At 38.6% G+C, this 26,925-nt stretch overlaps 1 protein-coding gene across 3 annotated transcripts in view; it reads right to left on the bottom strand.

The window, feature by feature from the left end:
* Positions 1–26,925, bottom strand: part of LOC117150634 (lachesin) — a 291,978-nt gene that overhangs the window by 219,605 nt on the left and 45,448 nt on the right. For all 3 annotated transcript variants that reach the window (XM_033317607.1, XM_033317606.1, XM_033317608.1), the window contains 2 exons: positions 8,073–8,258; positions 7,436–7,631 (listed from right to left, as the gene is read on the bottom strand). In XM_033317607.1, coding sequence (XP_033173498.1) covers positions 7,436–7,631; positions 8,073–8,258 — 382 coding nt within the window. The remainder of the gene's footprint in view (positions 1–7,435; positions 7,632–8,072; positions 8,259–26,925) is intronic.

Raw genomic sequence — 26,925 nt, 5'->3', positions numbered from 1 at the left:
TAATTAGAGTATCGAATATATCCTTTTGAATCTTAGGACCAGCTATAAATACTCTCATTTAGGCTTAGTCCATTTGTCGCCTTTGCGGATGCGTCAAAAAGTACTAGTAGCTTCGTAGTTAAGCTTCCAGGCCTGATGATTGCTTGATGGGGTAAATAGTATTTACCTTTGCCCGTTGTCTTTACAGATTCCATATGTCCCATCTTAAGGTGTTCTTTCATGAATTCGTCGTATGCAGCCCAGTTCTTTGGGTTTCTTTAAAACTTCTTTCTTTTCCATTTGCATAAGCCTTGCCATTGCCTGTTTGCGAGCGTCTCCCAGCTTTGCCTCTTTGTGGAATGGAATTGAAACCACAAATCTGCCTTCCTCGTTGGTGACAGTTGTTTCTTTGAATTTTCTTTTGCATTCTGCATTGTCTGTAATCGTATCCTCGGCTTCATCTTCCAATTCCCAAAAGCTTTTCTGCTCGAGTTATATTTCCGGACACAATCCATCCAAATCTGGTTTTTTGTCCCAAGATTCCATTCATGGTTTTTATTTTCTCCATCATAATCAGGGGAAATAGGTCCACACCTATCACCATGTCAATTCTGCTTGGCTCGTTGAATCGTGAATCGGCTAGCCTGTAGCCCTTCCACTCTTTGTTGATATCAATATCAAACTTTTTGCTGGGAAGGGCTCTATGGAGTGTTGGTGCTTTCGTTGATGTTTTAAAGCTGCTTGGAATTTTTGGTTTGATCGTCAGGTGGACGCTATTTTTGGATAATTGACTCCTTATTCTGGGAATCCTTAATATTTGTGCTGCTTCCTCTGAAATCAGCGTCTTCTGGGATCCACCGTCAATAAGCGCCCTCAACTTGTTGTAACCTCCAGATTTGTTTTTCACTAAAACAACAGCTGTAGACAATAGTGTGTCTTGGCCTTGCTTGAGGCTATTGCTGTTGATACTGCGTTTTGTGTCTTCATGAAGAAGGCTGTTGTGTCCTTTGGAGCATCGATTGCATGTAATTTCCTTTCTGCAGTCGATAGCATTATGCTTTCCAAAGCATCTAAAGCACATGCTGTTCTTTTGAACGAATTCTTTTCTTTTTTCAATTGATTGCGCTCTGAATTTGAGACACTTTGGCCATCCTTAGAGCAAAAGGCACACGATCTAGCTTGCACTTTTCTTGTAGCAAGCTGAGCGGTATTTTTCGTAATGGCATTTACTGAGTTGTTTTGTTGCTCAATAAACTCCAGTACGTCTTGCAAGCGTTCATTCAGCTGTAAGGCTTCTGGCGAAAATTTCCGCAGTAGAATTTCTTCTAAAATTACGTCAGCAGAGCTTTCTATTTTTCCTTTTTCCTTTATGATGAATATGCTCTCAGTCGCAGTATCCAAAAACTTCCTTAAGTTTTTCTCATCACGGGGCAGCAAGCACTCCAGTTCCATTAATTTGTTGAAGTGTAGGGAGAATATTTTTCTGCTATTCTCATAGCGTTTGCAGATAAGCTCCCACGCTGCTGTATAGCTAGCCGCTGATCCCGTTATCAAATGGCTAACCACCATTTGAGCTTCTCCTTTTAAGCCGGCTCTTAAATATGCCAGCTTCCTTGTGTTGCTGAGATCCTTCCTGTTGTCTATTAGCTCAGAGAACAGCTCGTTAAATGTTGGCCATTCCTTCGCATTTCCATTGAACGTTGGAAGGTCCACTTTTGGGAGTTCAGGCACGTCGTAGTTGGAACTTTTGAACTGTTCCAACTTCATTTGAAGTACCATCTCTAGTGCGGCAACTTCAGATTGCAGAATGTCTGCCTCATCTTGATCAAAGGCAGTTCTGTCATACTTGTTTTCAAGCAGTTTCAGTGTGTCCGTCACGTTGGACCAATGACTTTTCATAATTGCCAGCTGCTTGACTAGTTCAATCTCACTTGAACTATCTAGGGCTCATCTGTTGCCTCACCCTGTCCGCTCTTCTATCCACCAGTTGAACCAGATTATCAACTGGACTGGAGCTCCAAGCTGATGCGGTATCAGATAATTTTGATCCGCTTGGTATATTTATTTCTTCAAGTGTTTCTACCTTTAAGAGTGACTCTTTGTAGGCCTTGATAGCATCCATAGTTTTCATAAATATTTTATCATTAAAATATTGATGATCGCCAACTCCCAATTATACCAGCGCATTGTTGTTAGTATCGGACTACCAATACATCTATTGCTGATATAGATGCCTTTTCCTTGATGGCTTGCAGAATTTTGTTCTGCAGCTCTCCTTGTTCTTGCACCAATTTCACAGATCTTTCCGACAACATCTTGGGAAAACAATCACTGTGACTTTTTTGTGCTTTCGGCTTGTATTCTTTGACGTGATCCGTTGGAAGATTTTTTGATTGGTCGCCCAGTTGACCTAGCTGTGCCTCGACTCACAGCTGATTGATCAGCCAAGGAAAAGCAAGAACACAATGTTTAACCTTATAGTCCCAGTACTTTAAGGCTTGGTCTTTTATTCTGTGTTTCTTACCACTGGTGGGGGAAAACAACAGAATTTCTCGAAGGACCAAAATGTTCACACTATAACTTGTGCGTACACTTAATGAGTTCAATTCGGGTGTTTGAATCTAACTGACTCGCTGCTGCGAGGGCTTCGCCTTTTAATCATTCTTACATAGGTTCTTATCATCTAATTATATAATGCAGCGCTTGTAAGACGCCGCAGTCTGCGTTGGTAAATGCAGCTGAGTTTTATTCTTAAATCTATGTCTGAGGCCTATGACCGCGCTAATCATCTCCCGCGTGGTCATATCTCTTGACACTTCGGCAATAGGCCGCTGCAATCGTACTTATCTGTAGTTGCCACTTATGCTGTCCCGTGACATGTTTATTGCAGCCCATAAATATAACATATTTATAGTTTGCCTACTTATCATGTCTAAACACATATTTAGACACAAGCATTGCCCAATAGTTGACATCCATATTGGTCTTAGAACTGTGTTGTATAACAGCTCCTTGTAGTCCAAACTTAGTGGAGAGCCACTAAGCCAGTGAAACCTACTGACATTCAGCTACAAATGCGTTTTCTTGTCTTCAATGTGCTTACACCAAGACAATCTTCTGTCGAGATTAACTCCGACTCCGAGTTGGTACGTGTAATATTTTTTTGCCGCTTCCGTTTAAAAACCTGAAGGTTTTAACCGGAAGCTTAGTATCTAGAATTTTTCCTCTTAGAGGTATAACTTGAAAATTATTATTTCCGATAAGCTAAACTATTTTATTAACCAATGCGTTCGTAGTAATCTCTCGGATATATATTGGTGGAGGCTTTGGTTTTTGAGATACATTATCTGTCGTTTTATTAGCTTCCTCGATTGCGTTTTCTGCTAGCAGTGCAAACATGTTTTTATTGTTGGTAGTAGTAGTTTTTGTTTCGCTACCACAATTTATTTTGGCTCTATTACCTGTTGTGCGTTGCGGACTCTGTTTACGAATTACAAAAACGTAGCGATCCATACCAGTCTGCATGACCGAATTCGGGTGGTCACTTATATTGCTCTTTGACTCACAAAAATCGGTAATTGTAGCAGTTAATTGTTTTGTTTGCAATGCAAAAGCCGGTGAGGTCGTTGATTTAATCGTTTGAGTTGAAGAGACTGTTTCGGTTTTTGTCGATGCGATTGCAGTTGTGAGAGAGGCAACCGTGCTGGTAGTTACTGCAGCTAGGCTTAAGAGAGTAGGCTTGCCTACAATGGTTAACGGAGTAAGTGTGTAATTTGTTGTTGGTTGCGGCCTTGGAAAACTCACTCTTTGCTCCAAGATTTTGGAACTGTGCTTGACAACGACGGAGAGCAAGAGTGCGTTCTCTGGTCTGGGGAGGGCTTGAGCGTTTCCATAGAAACGAAAGAGAAAGACGCGTTGTTTTTGATTGAAGCGAGCCGACGCTCGTCTTCACGTTGACGTTGCTCACGAATTTCGTTTTGCATTTTAATTTCACTGATTTTGTGATTTATTTATTAGTTGATTATAAATTAATTGAAGATCAGCACGAAACACGTCTGCACTCGCCGAATGCATTTTCTAACTAACCTTATGTTTTACGCCAAAAGTCAATATCTGCTTTAATGTGGGCACAATGTATATGTCTATCTTCCGTCCTTTGGTCGTAGATCACTGCTAGACAAACTTTTCCCACAATGTCTTGTCTGTTGCCATCGTCTGCGCTCACTTTTAATGACGTTTTTTGAAATAGAATGTTTTCTTTTAAAAAGTGCTGAGCCAACCTGCCACCTATGCAACTAAAAGCCGCCCCTGAGTCCTACAGCCCTTTTACAGGACGGTGAAGCAACTGTACCGCCGAAAATGGGACGAGCTGTACCGGTGCTGGCTGACAATATAAATGTGGTTGTTGGTGGTATTTGCGCCCTTGCCAAGCACGACCTGTACCAACTCCGGAATGCCGTCAAGAGATTGGATGCCGGAACGGATTCCTGCGCAAAATTCTCTTTGGTGCCGAAGATAGTGGCGGCCCTCAGTGGCCTAATTCATAAGGCGCTTTCCATCTTTTGCAGTCCAAGCCCCTTTACTATCAATAAAATCTGATCAGCCTAACTGAGCCTTAAACTGACCAATAACTTACCCTCTGCTGGCCACGCTGCCGCCAGTGACCAAGAAGGGAGATGGCTGCTTTGGGAAGAAGCATTATGTAATTCCAGAGCCTGGCGCGATAACTTGACATTAAATTTCACTGTAATATAAATTTATTTGTATCTTTGTGGCCAGGCTGTAGCCAGGGTACCGCCACTCACCAATCCGCCATTCTGTGCAATGTTGAGCTAATAAGCTTTTTTATTAGATGTTTTTGAGCAATTAAAATACCAGGTTTTTGTATAGCGATTTCGTACGATAAGTTTTATTGGTGTAGCGAACAAGAACTCCATCGATACGATAAGTACGAAAGCGATTGATAATGAGTGACTTAATTGCAGAGCGAAAACAGCAAAAGGCTAGGACACAGGTGCAAGTACAAGAGGGTGCAAGTACGAGAGAGAGTACAAGAGAGAGAGAGAGCTCGTGAGAGAGGGGAGCTTAGATAACGAAGGAATGCTGTACAGCTGAGATGCTACCATTGTAAAGGTCGAAGAAATAATGTTAATGAGATGCAACAATTTCCGCGCAAAGCTACGAGAGTTAAAGTTAGCCAAAACAGGTAAAAAAAGTGATCTACAGGATAGACTCCTTACTCAATTTAGTATTCTGGACGCAGACGATAACAGCTAATTATTCATTTTCGAAAATGTTCAGATTAGGGCTTTTTGGGTCACGGCGTTACTGGTTTCAGATCTTTCAAAACATGTGTGGAACATTTTTGAAAGGCAGGTTTCCAGTTTGATTTAGAGAAACGTGCATCGGACCAAAGTCTCCATAATACCGAACACACAACCAGTTACTTTTTTCAAATGTTCAAGTGTGTCCTCCTCCTTAAGAAAGTTGTATACAGTTTTTCGCCCGATGCTCATCTGAAATATCCATTGATATAAAAAGGCGTTTCCGACCATATAGAGTGATCTGGTCATGTCCGTCAGTCTGTCTGTCCGTATGAAGGTCGAGATCCCAGGAAATAAAAGCTAGAAGGTTGAGATTCAGCATACAGATTCTAGACACATTGACGCACCAATGTTCCCACGCCTATGTGAACTGCCACAAATCGCACAAATCTGTTACACCTACGCTTTTGAAAAACGTGTTGATATTTTTTCTTGTAAATTTCTATCGATTTGCAATATAAAACCAAAAAAAAAAAACACGCCCACATTTTTGAACCATTTTCGGATGTTTTTTACAAAATTTTAGTCTTGTATACCTCTATCGATTTGCAAAAAAATTCTTTTTGCCACGCCCGCTCTAACACCCTAAAACCGACCAAAACTGCCACGCGCACATTTTTGAAAATTTTTTCGATATATTTTTATAATTTTATTAGCCCACAATTTGGAACAATTTTTAAATTTTTTCTCATTTTATTTCCCAATATCTATCGATATCCCAGAAAAATGATGAAATTTCGCCTTCGCATTTACACTAGCTGAGTAACGGGTATCTGATAGTCGGGAACTCAACTATGGCATTCTCTCTTGTTTTGTTTGCCATTGCGTCTGAAACAAAATAATCTACAAAGCTTTCTTCGTTTAGGTTGACAGTAGGGTTTCTTCTTTCCTTTGCGCAAATTGATCTAACTTCTTTGGAATAAATCAATAGTTATAAATGACTCCGCTCTACATTCAAATGAATTCATCCGGGTAAATATTTCAATGTGAATAAATACCACTGACTGCACAGGAGAATCGAGAGCGGGAGCTAAAGATTCAACTTCATCTAAATAGCTGTTATATCGTTCATGAAATGAAAATGAACGATATCAATGAACGAATTTTTTTTTTTTTTTTTTTTTTTTTTTTGGATGTATTAATTTAAAACTGTCCTTCGCGGACAATCATTAAATTTGATGACTAAACTTAACGGTAGAGAATTAATTGATTACATAAATTGTTGCGAAACTATACAATAACTGTCGATATTGTATGTATGATGTATATAATAATGTATGTATATAATTTAATTTAATTTGCGTGTCTAATCCCAGAGAGGTCCAATGGGTGTGATCGGTGCAGCCTCCTGGTGCGTTGACTGGGGTCCAGCAGGTCTTGTGCCAGGTTGAACGAATGAATCAAGATTTTTTTTATATTTTGATCTGGTTTTATATTGTTATAAGTCTTGTAAAATTTTATCGGTATACCAAAAAACTCTTTAGCTCCCTTCTCACACAACATCTATCTATATCACAGAAAAATTATGAAATTTTGCTGAGTAACGGGTATGTGATAGTCGGAGAACTCGACTATAGCATTCTCTCTTGTTTGTCTATGCGTCTGGAACTCCCTTCACGAAATACTCTATTAAGCTTTCTTCGTCTAGGCTTAGCTATTTCCATCAATACGTACAAATAAATGTTCATGTAACGCATTTTTCTAACTCCTGTATGCAATGATTTACCTTCTAAATATTTCAGTGTAAATAAGGACCACAGACTGCACAAAAGAAGCGGAGCTACAGATTCAACGTCTAAACTAGATTTTTTCTTTTAAAAGAAAATAAATATTTGCAATAAATTTGAAATCAATGACGACAATATATACAGATGCCACAGAAATGATCCGAAAATATAAGAATACTTGTCTTATGACTTCATGTACAACACATTTTTTATTCAAGGTTGTTCTGTTAATGTTGCCAAAATAATAACTTCGTACTTCAATATAAATTGTACACAAAATTCGAGTTCTATGGCACCCCGAATATTTATTAACAAAATAAAAAACAATGTAACGTCTGTGTAATAGTCGACGCATTGGACTATAGCATTTCTTCTTTCTTTATATGTGAAACGTAGCATAATAACCTGTTTTATCTCTACCGTCGGTGCGTAGTATTATTTCCTTTCCCGCCTCACGCCGCCACAGTACTTTTGGTCTTGGAACGCCTGTCACACTGCACAAAAGTGAAATACTTCCACCCTCTTGACAGACGCCTTCCTCTGGATTATGTTCTGGGTGGCTTAAAATATCTGGAGGTACAACAACATCTAAATATCCCGACTGCAAAACAAAGAAAATGAAAAGTGTTAGATAAAAAAATGTTATATTACGGTAGTCCACGTGGTGACGAAACGCACCAGGAGGTAGTGGAATGGCGAATACCATATGTAGACGGTAAAAAAAAATGGGCTTTTTGTTATCTAATTACAATTGTTATCTAATACAATTATCTAATCAAAATGGGAGCTGTAAGAAGCTGGTGAATTGTGCATTGCATTTTTATATGATCACAATGATACGTTAAACAAATCTGTTTAAAACAAGAGTTAGAAGGAAATCACGTAGGTCAGCATAATCACAAAACCCTAATGACATTACAATCTTAAATACTTTAGCAGACTAATTATTAGAATTAACCTGCTGAATGTATCTTTCAGAAGTGCGTTTGTTTGATTGAATGTTTTTGTTAATTTTTATAACGGTATGCTAAGATGCACTTACAAGGCTCTTCATAGGATCTGTATTTACTTGGCACATATAACTTCCAGAGTCGTTTATCTGTACACGAGATATATGGAGTTTCCAAGTATTGTGGCCGTTATGTGTTACAGATAATCTTGGATTTAGTGAGACCATGTGAGTGTGTATACCAAGTATGGCCTTTGAATCAGATTTTATCCATGCAACCTGAAATTATTTAAAAAAAAGGAATGAATCGTTTTCCATACCATAATTAAACCCATAACTCGTTGAGTAAAACTACACTAGATTCGTTGAAAAGTATGTAACAGCCAGAAGGTTCCGACTATATAAAGTAATAAAAAAAAGTATATATTCTTGATCAGGATCATAAGCCGAGTCGATATGGCCGTGCTCGTCTGGCCGTCCGTCCGTCTGTCTCACTAGAAAAGCTAGAAGGTGGTGATTAAGCATGCAGATTCTCGACAAAAGTAAGCAGCGCAAGTTGGTTTACCCATGTGGCCACGCCCACACAAACCGACACGACCACATTAAAAAAGGTGTTGATATTTCTTCACATTTTTATTGTAAATTTCTATCGATTTGCCAAAAATCTTTTTGCCACGCCCACAATATTTAAATTTTTCCTCATTTTATTTACCAATATCTATCGATATCCCAGAAAACTTATAAATTTTGCGTTCGCATTCACACTAGCTAAGTAACGGGTATCTGATAGTCGGGGAACTACCCTATAGCACTCTCGCTTGTTATTTTTTCTGGTGGTATGTGGTTGGTATGGTTTTCCCCGGTTGACTCGGTCAGTTGGGTCAATCTCCGAAATCTAACTAGGAAACGAGTAAAGCTCAAGTAACATGTAAGCATGGCCGTTTTATGGAGTACTTAGTACACCCAAAGACACTAGAATAACAAGATGCGTAACGGCCATACATTGGTTTGGCCATATGCAGTCACTTTTTTGGTGACGGCCAAAATTGCTCTTTGTCCGCTTGCTTATCTAAGAAAGATAAGAAATCTAAAAATAGAAATTGCTTGCTTGTGTGAGTAAAAACAATAGACGAGAACGTGTATATGTGTGCGTACTTGTGCAAGAAGACGATTTTCGGGCCGAAATCAATTCTGATCGAAGAAACGAATTTACATATTTGGAGTTTTAGCCAATTTCGTAGCCATATGATATGACAATTATAATTTTAAAGTTTTTTAAATTCATTTGTTAATATCAACGCTCGAATTAGCTACCGTTGACATATATGTATATATGTTGATATTTAAATTTGTGTAATATATATAACCTTCATTATTTACTTAAAACCATAATGAGAAAGCACTACTTTAATTTTTGCACTGCATGCATTGCTCAATAATAAACTTTTTTGCTGGCTTAGAGACTCAGACAAGTTACAAATAAAAAGATGATTTTACGGCGGTAGTTTTACTTAATTGGAGCTTGTGCTCTTTAATCAATGAATCTTCAGAACGAACTTAAAAGCTAACATAAAATTGTCCCGTTATCCACACGCTTGATTGCAGGTCTGTCATTAATATAAAGCGCTCTGCTGTGTATTGCAGTGCTCCACGACTCCAGCGCGGAGCTCTTGAGCGCACGAGCTCATCGTGGACAGTTGATAGAACGTGGCTCTTAGTTCTTGACGGTTCGGAATTCTCCACCACATTATTCTCTAATATTAACACCATGTCATTGTGTGCCACAAGAAGAATGGTGACTTTGGGCTCGGGCTCGGTGGACTACTTGATCTAACCAATCTCCAAATCTGCATGGTCCAAAATGCTTGGACTAATTTTGTTAATTGTTGCAAGAATAGTTTGTTGATTGACGGTCTTGGTAAGCTAATTAATTTGGATCTGTGTTTTGGTATTAATTTCTACTTGTTTATTAAGTGCACTCTGATTTGTGGATGTGTGGACCCCGATTATGGTAGTGTCTGCCTCGATAACGCATCTGCCACCACGTTTCCTTTCTGTACTTAACCTCAAAATCATTTTGGTGTAGCTCTAACGACCAGCTCGCAATTCTTCCCGAAGGTCTTTCTATGTTGTTCAGACTCTTCAGCTCCATGTGATCCTTTACTACCTTAAAGTGGCAGCCCTCTAGGTAAAGCTTTAATTTCCCAATTTCCCACACAATGGCCAAGCACTCCTCTGTTGTGGAGTACTTCTTCTCGGCTTCGTTTAGGGTCCGGCTAGAGTTGGAAATGACTTTCTCGCCATCATTTGTATCCTGAGTGAGAATTCCGCCTATCCAGGATGAACACTTTTCCGAAGTCGGGGCATCTGACGGGTCTGTGACCAATCTAACTTTTACCTCCTCAAAATCTTGCTGGTGGTCCTGTGACCACGTCCACTTGGTACTCTTGTGGAAGAGGTCGTTGTGTGGCATCACAATGCGTGCGAAGTCAAGCAAGAAACGTCGTTACCAAGATACAATTCAAAGGTATTGCCATAGCTCTAACTGGGATAATGCTGATACCTTTTCTGGGTCCGATGCCCTAGGTATATAAGTTCTTGTTTAAAGAATTGAGATTTTTTCTGGGTTTATCTGCGGTTTCTTTTGTGCTCGTCTAGAGTACGACGAATCACGATAATGTTATCTTGGTACGCAGAGGCATGTGGCGACATTTGTGGTCCAATTACATGGTCCAGTGCCCGTTGAAATGTGGAAGACGCGAAGCGTAACCCCAACGGCATTAGTCGCTATTGGAACAGCCCGTTACCTGGAACTGTGAGGGCCGTGAACACCAACTTCATTCTTGCAAAGATATTTTCTAATATCCATTCTTAAAGTCCAGACTGCTTATGAAGCGCACCTCCCTTTGTCGGTCGAAGATATAATTTATTCTTAGCATTGGGTAGGCGTCCTTTACGGTTTTCGTGTTTATTTGCCCGAAGACCATACACAGTCTCCATTTCCCCGTTTTCTTCTTCACCATAACTATGGGTTCCTCGAGTGCTCTAGAAGTCCCTTTTCCAAAAGTTCGTCTACCATTGCATTAATATTCCCATGGATTTTCGGATTCTTTGGATGGTATCTTTGCTTAATCGGTTTATTATCCTTCATGGTTATCGAGTGCTCGTCTATCCTTGATGTTCCGGTCATTGACCGAAATTTCGCTAGCTCTGTTTCCACGAACTTATCCACGTCGTCTTCCTGGCCATCCTTTTGGAATACTGCGAACGACAACTTCTCCTCAAGCCACGCCTTATGTCTCCTTCTGGACGGTATTCGGGTTTCGTGACCGGCGCTCCTGATTTCGACCCCGACTTGCATGAGGAAATTCATCCCAACACCAATGCATCCACTACTTCAGGTAGTATCAAAAGGCTCATGTAGCCGAGGCTCATGTCTGTTGCCAAATTCGCCTTCTACTTCGAGCTGTGTGCTGATTTCGATGCATCAGCTAGTAGCAGTTCTTCTTCTCAGTAGTAGTAGTTCTTCTCTTACGAAGCTTGCTGTTGCCCCGATGACGATCGTGTACTTGTATGTGTTCCCACCAATCGTCACCGCTGCAGACAACTGCTGCTCCTCTTCGATTAATTTGACAGTTAGTTTGGAGAGGTGGCACCTCGCGACAGACTTCCTTCGGATTAGCAAAATGGGTTTGGTTTTGACACAAGTTGCCTCCGGGTGTCACTTCGTTGTGTCTCTGGGCAGCGACTGGCGGCCTTCATAGGGTTGTGTTCTGTCGCCTGAACTGGATCGGCTTAGGTTGAGCGACCGTGTAGGCTTTAAAGCAATAGGACGCGAGTGATTCTTTTGTGATTTGTGCAGTAGTTTAAACAAATATACAAAGTATTTTGCATTTTTCGTCTTTGTGTTTTGTTTACTTTCCCTTTTTGTGCGTTATTCGCAGTGGTGCTTGGTGTTGTTTTTTGCATTCCCATAAACTGCACTTTTCGCTCTCACTCTCTCTCTCTCTCTCTTTCACTCTCCCACACAAAATCTAAATTTCTCAGCGTGCAGACTGCTCTCGTGCGGTTCTTTTAACAGCTCGCTTGTAAGTTTTGGTCTTGTGTTTTCGTGCACAGTGGTCTGATTTCAGTTAAACATGGAAACCGTAAATGTTGTCTGCTTTTATAAAAATTGTTGCCAGGTTATAAAACCTGAGCAGCCAAAAATGACTTGTTGGCTATGTGATAGAATGGTGCATACTAAGTGCGCTGGTTTTAATGGCCGTACAAGTGATGACCTAGCAAAGGATAAAAATCTAAATTACTGTTGTGATTGTGCTTGCCTTGTGGTTGCGAACGAGATGAAATCGTTTATGCGCCAAACTAAAGGTGGCTTGAAAGAACTGATCAACAGTTTTGGCGTAGCTAGAGATAGTTTTCGTCGAGCCGATGGTCTTCTTTCCGCGCTTAATTCACAGTTTAATGGCCTTAAGCTATTAGAAGAATCTCCAAAGCGCAAAAAAGCCGCTGGTGGTAGGCTGCCTAAGGCCCCGCAACCACGGGCAAATGATCAACAGGACTCCACAACTGATCAGCTGTCAATCGCAGCAAATCCACATATGCTGCTAAGATCGGCAGCTAAAAAGATTCGGAGCAATCCGATCAATCAGCTGTGGATGGACCCCACCCTGTGATTGCTAATAATTCCGAATTGTCTGCACTGGTTTCTCAACCAGTGATTCCACCTGTCTCGATTAGTTTACCACCACAAGGGAACATTGAGTCCGGACTACCGGCACAAGTTGGCGCTTCAGAAATACAATCTGCAATGCCAAAACCCCTCGCGGTGGTTCCACTAAAGATACAAATTTTCGTTTCTCGGCTTTCCCCTGATCAAACATCATCTGATGTATATATACATATATACTTATATACAAGACAAAACAAAAGCCGATAATATAAAAGTGGAAAAATTTAACTTCTCTTACGCTAGGGACATATCATCTTTCAAGATAACTGTCCCTAACGAGCTCTTTTCGTCCATATGTTCGGGTGATTTTTGGCCGGATAGTATGGTGGTAAAAGCGTTCGAAGCTAAGATCAAAAATAAGAAAAAGGGGCCCGTGGGAATTAAACTTCCCTCACGTGGCCAGACCACTGCACCATCCGCCTCTTCATCTTCTTCCTCTTCAAAAAACTAACAACAAATCTTACTATCTCCTATCAAAATGTTAGAGGCTTGCGTAGCAAATTAAGCAAATTGTATTGTGATAGTCTTTCATTTGCATCCCATATTATAGTGCTCACAGAGACTTGGTTAAAGCCGGAGATACTTAACTCCGAAGTCTTCCCAGGTATGTACACTATATATAGGTTTGACCGTCCCTCCAGACGGGAAGGTGGAGTCTTAATTGCGGTTAGATCTACCCTCGCGTCGGATGAGTTACTTTTGGACGATTCCCGTAACTCGGAATTCTTATGTGTAAAGCTGTATTTTTCCGACAGATCAGTTTATATTACGTGCTCGTATATTCCGCCATCTTCTGAATTCTCAGAATATCAGAATCATCTGTCCGCTATCCAGTCCATCTTGAATAAACTTTCTCACAGGGACCAATTGGTAGTTCTAGGTGATTTTAATATACCTGGCACAATGTGGTCCCCAGAAAAACAATCAAATATCCTTCTCCCTTTAGCACAACATGACTTTATTGACGGCTTGCTCGACTTATCGCTGTCGCAAGTTAATTATATTCCAAATTCTCTTGGTCGACTTTTGGATCTATGTTTTGTAACAAGTCCTGAAAGTGTGTTTCTGTCCAGGGTAGCACCTCCTACTCAACCGGAAGATCCATATCATCCTACTTTCGAGGTGGCTATCGACATAGGTACGGTATTAAAAGTAAATTCAGAGAAGTCAACAAAGCGAATTCCCTGTTTTCGCAAGGCAAATTTTCGGAGGCTAAACAATTTTATAGCTGGCTTTAATTGGTCCGATCTTTACTCCTGCAACATACTGGCGGATGCGATTAATATGTTTTATACCACAATTAAATCATTTTTTGACTCTTGAGTTCCGATGTACTATCCGTCAATCTCTAAACCTCCCTGGTTTAATAAAGAGTTGACACACCTAAGAAATGTAAAGTCCAGACTCTATATGAAATTTAAAAATACCGGTTCTCAGTCCTTCCTTTGTAAATATTTAAGCGCTCGGTTAAACTTCACCGTGCTTAATGCTCAGTGCTACAAAAATTATTTAAACCGTTGTAAGTTCCAGTTTGCACAGGATCCGAAACAGTTTTATAATTTCGTTAGCACTAAGCGAAAAACAAGTTCTTACCCTTCCTCGCTATTTTTTGAAAACACTACGGTTACATCGGATCAGGCAATAGCCGATCTATTCGCCAAGTTTTTTCAAACAACATATTCAACTTTACCTCATTCCGAACAGCCATACTCTTATGCGGTATCTAAGTCGAATCTAATATACTGCCCCACTATAAACGAAAGCTCACTGCTTAGCGATCTTCAGCGTGTTAAACCAGTCTATTCGCCAGGTTCCGATGGAATCCCTGGCTGTGTGCTCAGATTCTGTGCGGAAGCATTGTGCAAGCCTATACTGAAACTGTTTACCTTATCTTTGGAATCTTCACAATTCCCTCATATATGGAAGGAGTCCTTTGTGATTCCTCTTCACAAAAAAGCTAGCAAACTGGATGCAAGCAATTACAGAGGAATCTCTAAATTGTCGGCTATCCCAAAACTTTTCGAAAATGTTATCACTCCTCATTTGCAGCACCTTTGTAGATCAATCATATCACCGTGTCAACACGGTTTTATGAAACGCAGATCTACAACCACTAACCTCTTGGAGCTAACTCCTTCGTAATACAGGGTTTTAAAAATAATCTTCAAACAGATGTCATCTACACTGATTTTAGTAAAGCATTTGACTCTGTTAATCATTACCTTCTAATAAGAAAACTTGATCTTATAGGTTTCCCTGTTGATCTTCTAAATTGGATTTCAAGCTATCTGAATGGCAGGACACAACAAGTCCTCTTTAAAAATTCTTTATCTTCTATGCTCCGAGTCACATCCGGTGTCCCACAAGGGAGCCATCTTGGTCCGCTTCTTTTTACCTCATTCATTAACGATCTCCCCTTAATAATAAAACATTCGCGTGTACTTATGTACGCAGACGATGTTAAATTATGCCTCCAGTACAAGGACACTTCTTGCCATTCGGACTTACAATCCGATCTAGACCGATTTCAAACATGGTGCCGTGATAACATTTAGACTTAAATGGCTCCAAGTGTAAAGTTATGACGTTTTGTCGTGCCAACCCAATATGCACGACTTACACTCTAAGTGGGTGCTCTTTGGACAGAATAACACGAGTTGATGATCTTGGTGTTCTTCTGGACCCAAAACTAAAATTTTCTGACCACATTTCATCTATTGTCAATAAGGCCTGGAGTGTGCTTGATTTTATAAAAAGGTGGTCTAAGGAATTTGATGATCCTTACTTGACTAAAACCATATTTATTTCGTTAGTCCGTCCGATTCTCGAGTACGGATCACCTGTTTGGAGTCCACAATACGCAGTCCACTCGGACCGCATTGAATCGGTCCAAAAAAACTTCTTACTTTTTGCCTTGCGGCGCCTAAATTGGGATGCAAACCGTATATTACCTCCTTATTCCAGTAGACTACTTTTAATTAATTGTCCCTAGCTAACCGTAGAACTATGCTTGGAACAGTCTTTATTTGTAAGCTTATTCGTGGGGATGTTGAGAGTCCCGACTTGATTAGTCGGCTTAACTTCTCGGTTCCAAGTAGATTCACTAGAAACTATATACCCCTTATCTTAAATCATTGTAGATCTAATTATGAGTTGCATGACCCTTACAGAGTTTTATGTTCTGCACCAACAGATACGGTTGTACCTCTCCGTAGCTCTACCGGAAACTGGTCTCGCAGTGACACGGACAGAGCAAGAGTCTTCGCCGATCATCTTAAAAAAGTATTTCAACCAAATCCAGCCACTAACTCATTTACTTTCCCGCCTTTAACTGCATCTGACTTAGCGACACAAGACCCTGTAGAATTTCGGCCAAGCGATATAACGAATGACAAAGAGCAACTGAAGACTGGAAAATCGCCTGGCTACGACTTAATAACCCCGAAAATGATCATCGAGCTCACAATGTGTGCAGTTCTACGAATCTGCTTGCTCTTCAACGCAATTACTAAAATTGGATACTTCCCTCAAAAGTGGAAGAAATCAGTTATAATTATGATCCCTAAGCCTGGGAAAGACAAAACACAGCCAACATTATACAGGCCAATAAGCTTACTTACTTGTCTATCCAAGTTATTTGAAAAAGTGTTGCTGCTACTCATCAGCCCCCACCTCAAAACACACAACACACTCCTATCGCACCAATTTGGTTTTCGGGCAAAACATGGAGCCATTGAACAGGGTAACCGCATCACAACAGAAATTCGCACTGCCCTTGATCATCGTGAACATTGCACAGCTCTCTTCTTAGACGTTGCACAAGCATTCGATAGAGTATGGCTGGATGGACTTATGTTTAAAATAATCAAACTGCTGCCTCAAAACATACATAAGCTTCTAAAGTCTTACCTATATAAAAGAGTGTTCGCGGTTAGATGCAGTTCAATCACTTTAAGCGATTGTATTATAGATGCCGGAGGGCCTCAAGGAAGTGTTCTGGGCCCAATTCTATACATCCTATACACGGCGGACTTCCCAACAAACTAGCAGCTAACGATACTAAGTCGATCCAGATGCCCAGAAAAAACTACGATGCAACTAGCACGCCATCTAACTTGTGTAGAACAATGGCTTGCAAATTGGCGCATACGAGTAAATGAAGAAAAGCGAAAACAGATAACATTTACCCTAAACAAACAAAGCTGCCAGCCCTTGGTAATGAACCACACGAGCTACAATCCTGTGGCCGAGGGAGGAAAGCTTTCAAAAAAAAAAAACAACTGAGCAGTTCGGGGTATGAAATGAGAATGAGTCTCTTTTTTACAAAAGTTGTATGCTTCTCCCAATTACGTTTTCGTCCGAGTCTTTAAATTTGAACAGTATTTCATCTCTCGTCTTTATGAAATACATAAACATGTATCTCAATTTGTCATCTACGATGGTGACAAAGTAGCGTGCACCTCCAACAGACGTCGCTTGCATTGGACCACAGATGTCACTATGCACTAGCTCCAGTACTTCGTTTGCGCGATTTCTAGAGGCTTTTTGGAAACTCTTCACACATATTTTGCGCCACTTAAATATTTTTTCTTTAGTACGAGTACCATTTCTTGTTTGATCATTTTGTTTAAGCTCGCAAAGTTTAAATGACCGAATCTCTGGTGCCACTTTCTCATTAAATTTGTCTGTGCAACGAAACACGCCCTTTCAACTTTGTTTTCATTTTCGAACAGAAACAAATCACTTTGCAGTTCAGCAACCAACTTTATTCTTAAATTTTTTTAAAATTCCGCTATAAAACATTCAAACGATTTCGGAAAACAGGACAACAGACGAATACTAAGATCCTCTTCTTAAATCACCAATTTGATTTCTTTTAGTTTTTCGACAACCGCACAAAAATTGTTCACATGAATTGAAACAAGTTCTGTGTTAGACATTCTCATGTACAACAACTGCTTTAGCAAACATGTACGTCGTGCAGGTCCTGAGGGAGTGTGGATTTCACTAAGCTTTTGCCATGCCTCTACAGCCGTCTCACAGTTTTTTATATGGTTAATTTGCGATGTCTTAATGAATAGCATTATACTTGCTAATGCTTTTTCGTTTTTCGCGTCGAACAAAGCCTTTAGCTCAGCACTATCACTTTCGTTTTTAACCACACGTCCACACACTACCCCCCATAATTCCGCATGAATTAAGACACTCTTAATTTGTACAGCCCACGCACTGTAGTTTTCATCATTAAGTTTTTCAATTTGGTTAATTGATGAACTCATTTTTATTTCGATTATTTTTGGATGTTAAATTCCTGAATCACAATATTTAAAAAGGCAGAATATTCTAATTCGTTTAGAACTATTTACTTTTATGTCCGCGTGGGCTTGGCCCATAACCTATTCCTTTTAAATATTTATTGTTATTGATCTAGAGTACAATATTAGTGCACGTAAGCAGCCAGACTACAAGCTAAAGAGTCTCAGAATAAGAGAAAAAAGCTTCTGGATACCGCAACGAAGAGAGGGAGACACAGTGCATTGACTTTATTACATACATATTTTCAACATTCTCCAATTTGGATTGTGCCGAAGAAAAGTGATGCTTCTGGTAAAACAAAATTTCAATTAGTCATAGACTACCGTAGTCTCGACGATAACCATTGACGACAAATTCCCTATTCCAGTAATGTACGAAATATTAGACAAGCTGGACTCTGTCAATACTTCACAAAAAGCTTCTGCTTCTGGTAAAACAAAATTTCAATTAGTCATAGACTACCGTAGTCTCGACGATAACCATTGACGACAAATTCCCTATTCCAGTAATGTACGAAATATTAGACAAGCTGGACTCTGTCAATACTTCACAAAAATTGATCTAGCTAAAGGTTTCAATCAAATTCAAATGGACCAGCAATCAATATCCAAAACAGCATTTTCAAAAAAACATGGACATTAAGAATATACTCTTATGCCCTTTGGTCTGAAAAATGCACCAGCAACATTTCAACGCTGCATGAACAATCTTGTTTAGTTTATTTAGATGATAGATGATATTATCATTTATTTCACTTCATTGGAAGAACACGTAATGTCACTAAAAAAAGGTATTTGATAAGCTACGATCAGCTAATCTAAAATTTCAACTTGATAAATGTGAATTTCTGAAGAAAGAAATATAACTTCTCGGTCACATAATCACGACAGTCGGTATAAAACCAAACCATAACAAAATAAATGCAATTATCAATTTTCCTATTCCTATTCCATAAATATCGTTGAACCTCCAGAGTGAACAGACGTGTTTTCATCGAGCTCCGTATAAAATCACTTCATTTAGTGAAGTAAATAGTTAATAACATAAAATATATAAACAAATCGAAAGATACGCTACGGCAATGTTAAATTTCCATACTATAAAATTTTCCGTGTGTTGAATAATAAAGTAAAACTAAAAAACAAATAGACAACGAAAAAATCGATCTGCGAAGAATAACCGTAGAAAACCACACAAGCGCAGGCCACCTGTGAATAAAATGAAAAGAACATGGCCACACCAAAGCGTACTGCACCCTAAAATCCATCTGCGTCGTTTGCAGCGATGCCCACAGCCAACTGGCGATGATGCATTGTTTACATTGTTTAGTCGCCTAAACAAACGAGTGGATTCAGCTCAAGATCGTATCACACCAACAGCTCACAAAGTAATGCCGACCGACAACTAACCGACTACAACTAACATCCCTTCGTTTGCCAGCCACCGAACAATGCCAAATTCTTCCTTTGCCAATGTACTAAAATCAGGGATCCAAGAACCGACAGCAGTCACCTCCAGCGTCCAGCATTAAATTCACCAAATAAACACAAATAAACAAATAAACACACAGAACATGCAACAGCAGCCTATTGGCATTGAAGCGATTATGCTCTCGAGACTCACCTTTCCGAAAAGTACAACTTCAAAATACCAGGATATAAATTTTACTTTAAGAATCACCCGGATGGCAAGGCCCATGAAGGCACTGGGATACTAATACGATTGCGAATTAAGCACCAATTTCTTGGTAATTGACAAGAAGACTGCTTACAATGTACCTCTATAAACCTACAATGCCATAACGGTGCTCTCACTCTGGCTGCTGTCTATTGCCCACCTCGCTTCACAATCTTTGAGGAAAAAATCACAACACTTTCTGACTCGTTCGGTGAAAGGTTTGTTGCAGCTGGCGATTGGAATGCCAAGCACATGTACTGGGGATCTCGGATACCGAACCCTGAAGGAAAATAGCTGTACAACGCAATCATCAAACCGCAACACAAACCTAACTATGTTTCCCCGGGAGCGCCTACATACTGGCCAGCAGATCCCATAAAACTTCCAGATTTGATTGACTTTGCCATCACAAAAAGGATATCCCAATCAATGATTACAGCTGAGGCACTTCCCGAACTCTCATCGGATCACTGCCCGGTACTCTTTCATCTTTTGTACCAGCTACAACACATCGAGCGACCGTGTAGGCTTACAAGCAATAGGACCAACTGGGCGAGGTACAAAAAATATGTTTGTTCCCATACCGGCTTTTCTAGCCCCCTGGAAACCGAGCCCGACATTGATCAGTTTGCTGGTGATATAGAATCAATACTTGTCGCAGCAGCAAAAGCGTCTACTCCACAAGACAACCATGTATGTAGTATAAAGTTTAACAAGACAAGCAGAGATATTGAACTGCTTGTGCTTGAAAAACGACGACATCGAAGGGAGTGGCAGGAGCATTCATCTGGACAAGCGGCTCACCTGGCGGTGGCCAAGACGACGCACCTCAGACTAAAAGCAAGGGATCTACATTGGCTTATAAACGTTCGCTCTCCCCTAAGCTTGGAGTACAAAGTCCTCTTATATAACTCCGTTTTAAAACCCATATGGACCTATGGCTCCGAGCTCCGAGAACATCGACAAAGTACAGCGAGCACAGTCTAGGATTCTGAGAATCATTACTGAAGCTCAATGGTATCTTCGGAACGAGAATATACACAGAGACTTACAAATAAAACTTGTCATTGAGACAATAGCAGAGAAGAAAGTAAAATACAATGAAAAACTAGCCTCACATCCAAATCCTCTTGCAAGAAACTCGAATAAGTGAGTATCCAGCCAAAGCCGACTGCACCGGAACGACCAACCAGCCCAGCGTTAAATTTGTTAGGCCACACATCACGAATTATTTCATAAAATAATATTTAGTTAGTTTAGAATAAGATTTGAAAACTTATTGTTAGTCTCTTAAGTAAAAGGGAAGATTCAATAAATAAGCAAAACTTGGAAAAAAAAAATGTCCCTATTCGTAAAACCAAAAAAGGAATAAAATCATTCCTTGGACTCTGAGGATTCTACCGTAAGTTCATTCCCAATTTTACAAAAATTGCAAAACCTATGACCCTCAAATTAAAGAAAGGAGCAGTAATTAACATAAAAGATAATGATTACATGTCCGCCTTCGAGAAACTAAAAGTACTCATCACGTCCGAGCCAATCCTAATATACCCCAACTTCAAAAAGGAATGTTCGCTGACAAATAATATAGCCATAGGTGCTGTATTATCCCAAGAGCATAAACCCATCTGCTATGCAAGCAGAACTTTAAACGAACACAAACTTAACTATTCGGCAATAGAAAATAACTATTAGCTATAGTATGGGCAACAAAATATTTCAGGTCCTACCTATTCGGTAGAAAGTTCGACATATTAAGCGAATAGGCCACTTGTATGGCTAAGTAACATAAAAGACCGCAATATGAAATTACAGAGATGGAAGATAAAACTTAACGAATACGATTATAATATTCAATATCTACCCGGTAAAGAAAATCATGTAGCTGACGCTCTATCTAGAGTTCAAATTAAAAAACTTCCTAGGAGAAGATGACCCAGCTTCCCTGTTCACAACAGCTACTGTGCATAGTGCACAAGAAGACAACCAAAATCACATTTCAATAACAGAAAGACCTCTTAATTATTATAACAGACAATTCGAATTCATAAAACACAATTTTGACGGCGTGCAAATAATAAAATATTTCCATAAAACCAGAATAAAAATCAGTTATAAAGAAGAGACTGATACCATTGCTAAGGATCCAATTAAAGAATACTTCTGCACTAAGAAAAGTGTTATTTACCTTGATGAAATCGACTTTCAAATATTTCAAAATGCGTATATTCAAATCATAAGTCCCGACAGTTTCACTAGAACTATGAAAACTAGTAGTAAATTAATAGACATTCAATCATACGCCCAATTCAAGGAAATAATTCTCAAAACACATAAAGAATTATTACACCATGGTATAGAAAAACTCAAACTTAATTTTTACTATTACCCTGGTTATCAAAAAATTATCCAAAACATCATAAACGAATGTGAAATCTGTAACATCGCTAAAACTGAACATAGAAACACAAAATTAATCCTTGAAACAACCCCAGAAACTTTTAGTCCCAGAGACAAGTATGTCATGGATTTTTACTTAGTAAACAATAAACAATTCCTATCATGTATTGATTGGCTTGAAACTAAAAGAGCTATTTTACGCATATTCAATGATATGGGTAAACTCATAGAAATAAAAGCCGACAAAGACTCCGCCTTCATGAGCATTGCACATACACTTTGGTAAGAATTAGAAGGAGTAACTCTAAATATAACAAAAAGTAAAAAATGGAATCTCTGATATTGAGCGATTTCATAAAACCGTTAATGAAAAATTAAGAATAATAACAAGCGAAAATGAACCTGAAAACCAATTCACAAAATTTGAAAAAATACTTTACATTTACAATCACAAAACAAAACACAACACAACTGGTCGAGCCCCAGCAGACATCTTTATTTTTGCAGGAACCCCTGCCTATAACACTCAACAAAATAAAGTAAACAAAATTGACAAACTCAATGAAAATAGACACGACTTTTAAGAATTGTAAAACGTAATAAACTCGGTCTTGTTAACTTTATGGGAACAATTTTACAATTACACGTAATAGAAGTCATTAACTAAGGAATCGAATTGATTCATAATTTAAATCATAACTTTGAAGGAGAACTGTTGAAAATACAAAAGTCACACTTATGCAAAGTTGCGTGTATGTGGAGAATGATGAAATGAAGAGGATCATGTAAGAGAGAACGCGCTCTATTATTGTTCTCTTTGTACTCTGTCTTTGTTGCCTCTCACATGCATGTTAAAGAGTAATCGTGCTATTAGCTTGCAGGCAACGAGAGAGTGCAGTTCTATCGGTTGCTTAAATAAAATTATTATTGAATAGTTAGAACAATAAAAGTGTTTCACTATTTGGTTGATGGGCTGGCTTATAATATACATACTTAAACGTATTATATTATATTAAATTCAATAGGTTATGGGCCCAGTCACATTTTCGGCCAAGTGGTGAAATATTTGAATTGTGCAAATAAGAATAATTGGCTTTACGAAAGACATACATATGTATGTATAACCAAAGACACTAGAATAACAAGATGCGTAACGGCAAAGACACTAGAATAACAAGATGCGTAACGGCCATACAAATTTTTGGCACGCGATTTTTTGGCCGTGGCTCTAGAGGTGGCTCCAGGCTCTCTTGAGTTTTTGTTCGAGAGAGAAAGAGCGGAGAGCGCTACAGCAAACAGCTCTTTTCTACGCATACAGTGATAGCATACAACTGTATGTGTGCACACGTATGCTCATGTATTGTAAATTTGACAAAATATGCCCTTTACCTTAGAAGTTCGTTGACTTTAAATCTATATTATTTTTTATCAATTGGCACCATGCGAAAAATTCTTGTTTTGCATTGCCTCAACGTTATTATTATTTAAATAAAGCTTAGAAATAGTAATAGACGAATCTATGTACATCACAAAATAAATTTCGAAAATGACTTTATATTAGAATACTTGTCATTAGGGTATTCAGCTTGCGGCGTGAGAAAAATTAATAAGGCAATGATTGTTGAGTGCTTGTGTCCGCACTTCGTGCCTGACGATATGACTTTTGCAACGAACTGTTTTCATATTTTTATTTATTTTATTAATTTTTATTTTCTACTACGTATTATTATTTTTTATGAAATATTATTATGAAATATTATTATTTTTATTATTTATTAATAAAATTATTATTTTTATTATTTATTAATTAAATTATTATTTTTTTATGAAATTAAAAAATAATTATTATTTTTATGAAATATTTATTTCTCAATGTTATGTCTTCTTTTTGGAAAATTTATGTTTCAAATTACAGTAGTTATAATAATTTCCTTTGTATTTGCTTTAATTATTATAATAATAATTATTATAATAGTCAGGGAATTTTTATTTTATTTCATCATATTGCTACGAAATTGGCCACAACTCCAAATATGTAAATTCGTTTCTTCGATCAGAATTGATTTCGGCCCGAAAATCGTCTTCTAGCACAACACGCACACAGCGGAAAGAGAGCAAATTTGGCCTTCACCAAAAAAGTGGCTGCATAGTGCCAAACGAATGTATGGCCGTTACGCATCTTGTTATTCTAGTGTCTTTGGTAACGGCCATACATACATTCGTTTGGCACTATGCAGCCACTTTTTTGGTGAAGGCCAAATTTGCTCTCTTTCCGCTGTGTGCGTGTTGTGCTAGAAGACGATTTTCGGGCCGAAATCAATTCTGATCGAAGAAACGAATTTACATATTTGGAGTTGTGGCCAATTTCGTAGCAATATGATGAAATAAAATAAAAATTCCCTGACTATTATAATAATTATTATTATAATAATTAAAGCAAATACAAAGGAAATTATTATAACTACTGTAATTTGAAACATAAATTTTCCAAAAAGAAGACATAACATTGAGAAATAAATATTTCATAAAAATAATAATTATTTTTTAATTTCATAAAAAAATAATAATTTAATTAATAAATAATAAAAATAATAATTTTATTAATAAATAATAAAAATAATAATATTTCATAATAATATTTCATAAAAAATAATAATACGTAGTAGAAAATAAAAATTAATAAAATAAATAAAAATATGAAAACAGTTCGTTGCAAAAGTCATATCGTCAGGCACGAAGTGCGGACACAAGCACTCAACAATCATTGCCTTATTAATTTTTCTCACGCCGCAAGCTGAATACCCTAATGACAAGTATTCTAATATAAAGTCATTTTCGAAATTTATTTTGTGATGTACATAGATTCGTCTATTACTATTTCTAAGCTTTATTTAAATAATAATAACGTTGAGGCAATGCAAAACAAGAATTTTTCGCATGGTGCCAATTGATAAAAAATAATATAGATTTAAAGTCAACGAACTTCTAGGGTGAAGGGCATATTTTGTCAAATTTACAATACATGAGCATACGTGTGCACACATACAGTTGTATGCTATCACTGTATGCGTAGAAAAGAGCTGGTTGCTGTAGCGCTCTCCGCTCTTTCTCTCTCGAACAAAAACTCAAGAGAGCCTGGAGCCACCTCTAGAGCCACGGCCAAAAAATCGCGTGCCAAAAATTTGTATGGTCGTTACGCATCTTGTTATTCTAGTGTCTTTGGCTGAACTCAATTCTGGCGCGTCAGCATCCTATACATAGAGCTACTCAATTGCTATGAATTAATTATGTTAAGAGTTGTTAACTTATACACACGTGCTGAATAAATGAAGAGTCAGTCGTCGTTGAGCTGTCACGGGGCGCACCGTATGACACCTACCCAAGTGATTGTTTCAAAAGAAAATTAAAATCGGCAATTATAAACAAAACAAACTTAAAAGTAATGGCACAAAAATCGAATTTATTAAAAGACTTGAAAATATTAAATTTGAGTGGTGCTCGTATGAAAAGAATAAAACAGCAATGAAAAAAATCAACGGCACAGAACAAACCAGTGAAATGGACAGGGATGAAAACAACGACAACGGCCAAGAACAAAGTAGCGAAAACGAGACAGCAAGAGGCAGCGACAACGACGGCGATACGATGACAGCGACGTTTGCACATACAGTTGCGGTAACAATAATAGCACCAAAAGCACATTTCGTGTTTGCCCCAGCGTTTCTCTATTTTCTGACATTTTTTCATAATTTTTTCCACTAATCTTAAATACTACAATGATTTTCAATCGAAATAATAAAATTGGTAACAGATCTAATGGATATTTTAAAAATAATTGGTAAAACAAAAAAAAACCTCCAAATTTAGGCGGTAACAAAAATAGCACTGTTTCTCGTATTTTGCTAAAACTAACTAAAAAAATAAAATAAGAGTTCAACAAATGGATTATATCTTAAGAACTATGTTTAAAGAATCTTAATATTTGGTTGCGTGACCATTATAGGCAATGACAGCTGCGCATCCTCTTGGCATGGAGTCCACCAAGTCCTGGTACCGTTTTTGAGGAATTTTGCTCCATGAATCCTTGATCCTCGATCCCCCATGAATCCAAAGTTCCTCGTTATGGTTGGGTTTGGCTTCAGAAACCTTTTTTTCACGTCCGCACAAAGTTTTTCGATTGGATTCAAGTCGGGTGACTGAGCAGGCCATTTCATTCCTCGGATCGATTTCTGCTCAAACCACTTTCGAGCCTTCTTCCTCGTGTGTTTTGGGTCGTTATCCTGTTGAAATGTCCAAAAAAACGGCATTTCATCCTCGGCATATGTCGCCATCACATTTTCCGGGATATCTGTGTAAATGTTCTGATCCATGATGCCTTGAATCATATGAATCGGATTTACTCCATAGTATGAAAAGCACGCCCATACCATGATGTTGGATCCCCCGTGATTTACCGTCTTAAAGGTGAAGCGAGGATTTTTTTCAGTTCGTGGTGGACGCGGAACATAAGACCGAGAGCCTTTCCAACCAAAAAACACAATTTTGCTCTCATCTGACCACAAAAATGTGGTGCCACTTCTCCACAGGCCAGTCCTTGCGTATCTTGGCATATTCGATTCGCTTTGCCACATGCTTCGCAGTCAGAAGCGGGACTTTTCTGGGACTGCACACATTATGGTTGTTTTGTCTTAAGTGTTTGCGAACTGTTTCCACGCTTTCAGCTATCTGAAGCTCCTTCTTCAGTTTCGTCGCCGGCTTAAAAGGCTCCTTCTTGCTTTGCCGAACCAAGCGCTTGATCTCCACGTTGGACATAGAGGGCTT

This window comes from Drosophila mauritiana, chromosome 2L, assembly GCF_004382145.1.
Source record: "Drosophila mauritiana strain mau12 chromosome 2L, ASM438214v1, whole genome shotgun sequence".
NCBI classification, from domain to species: domain Eukaryota; kingdom Metazoa; phylum Arthropoda; class Insecta; order Diptera; family Drosophilidae; genus Drosophila; species Drosophila mauritiana.
Note: the sequence above shows the minus strand (reverse complement) of the source record. Positions and strands in the feature narration are given on the sequence as shown.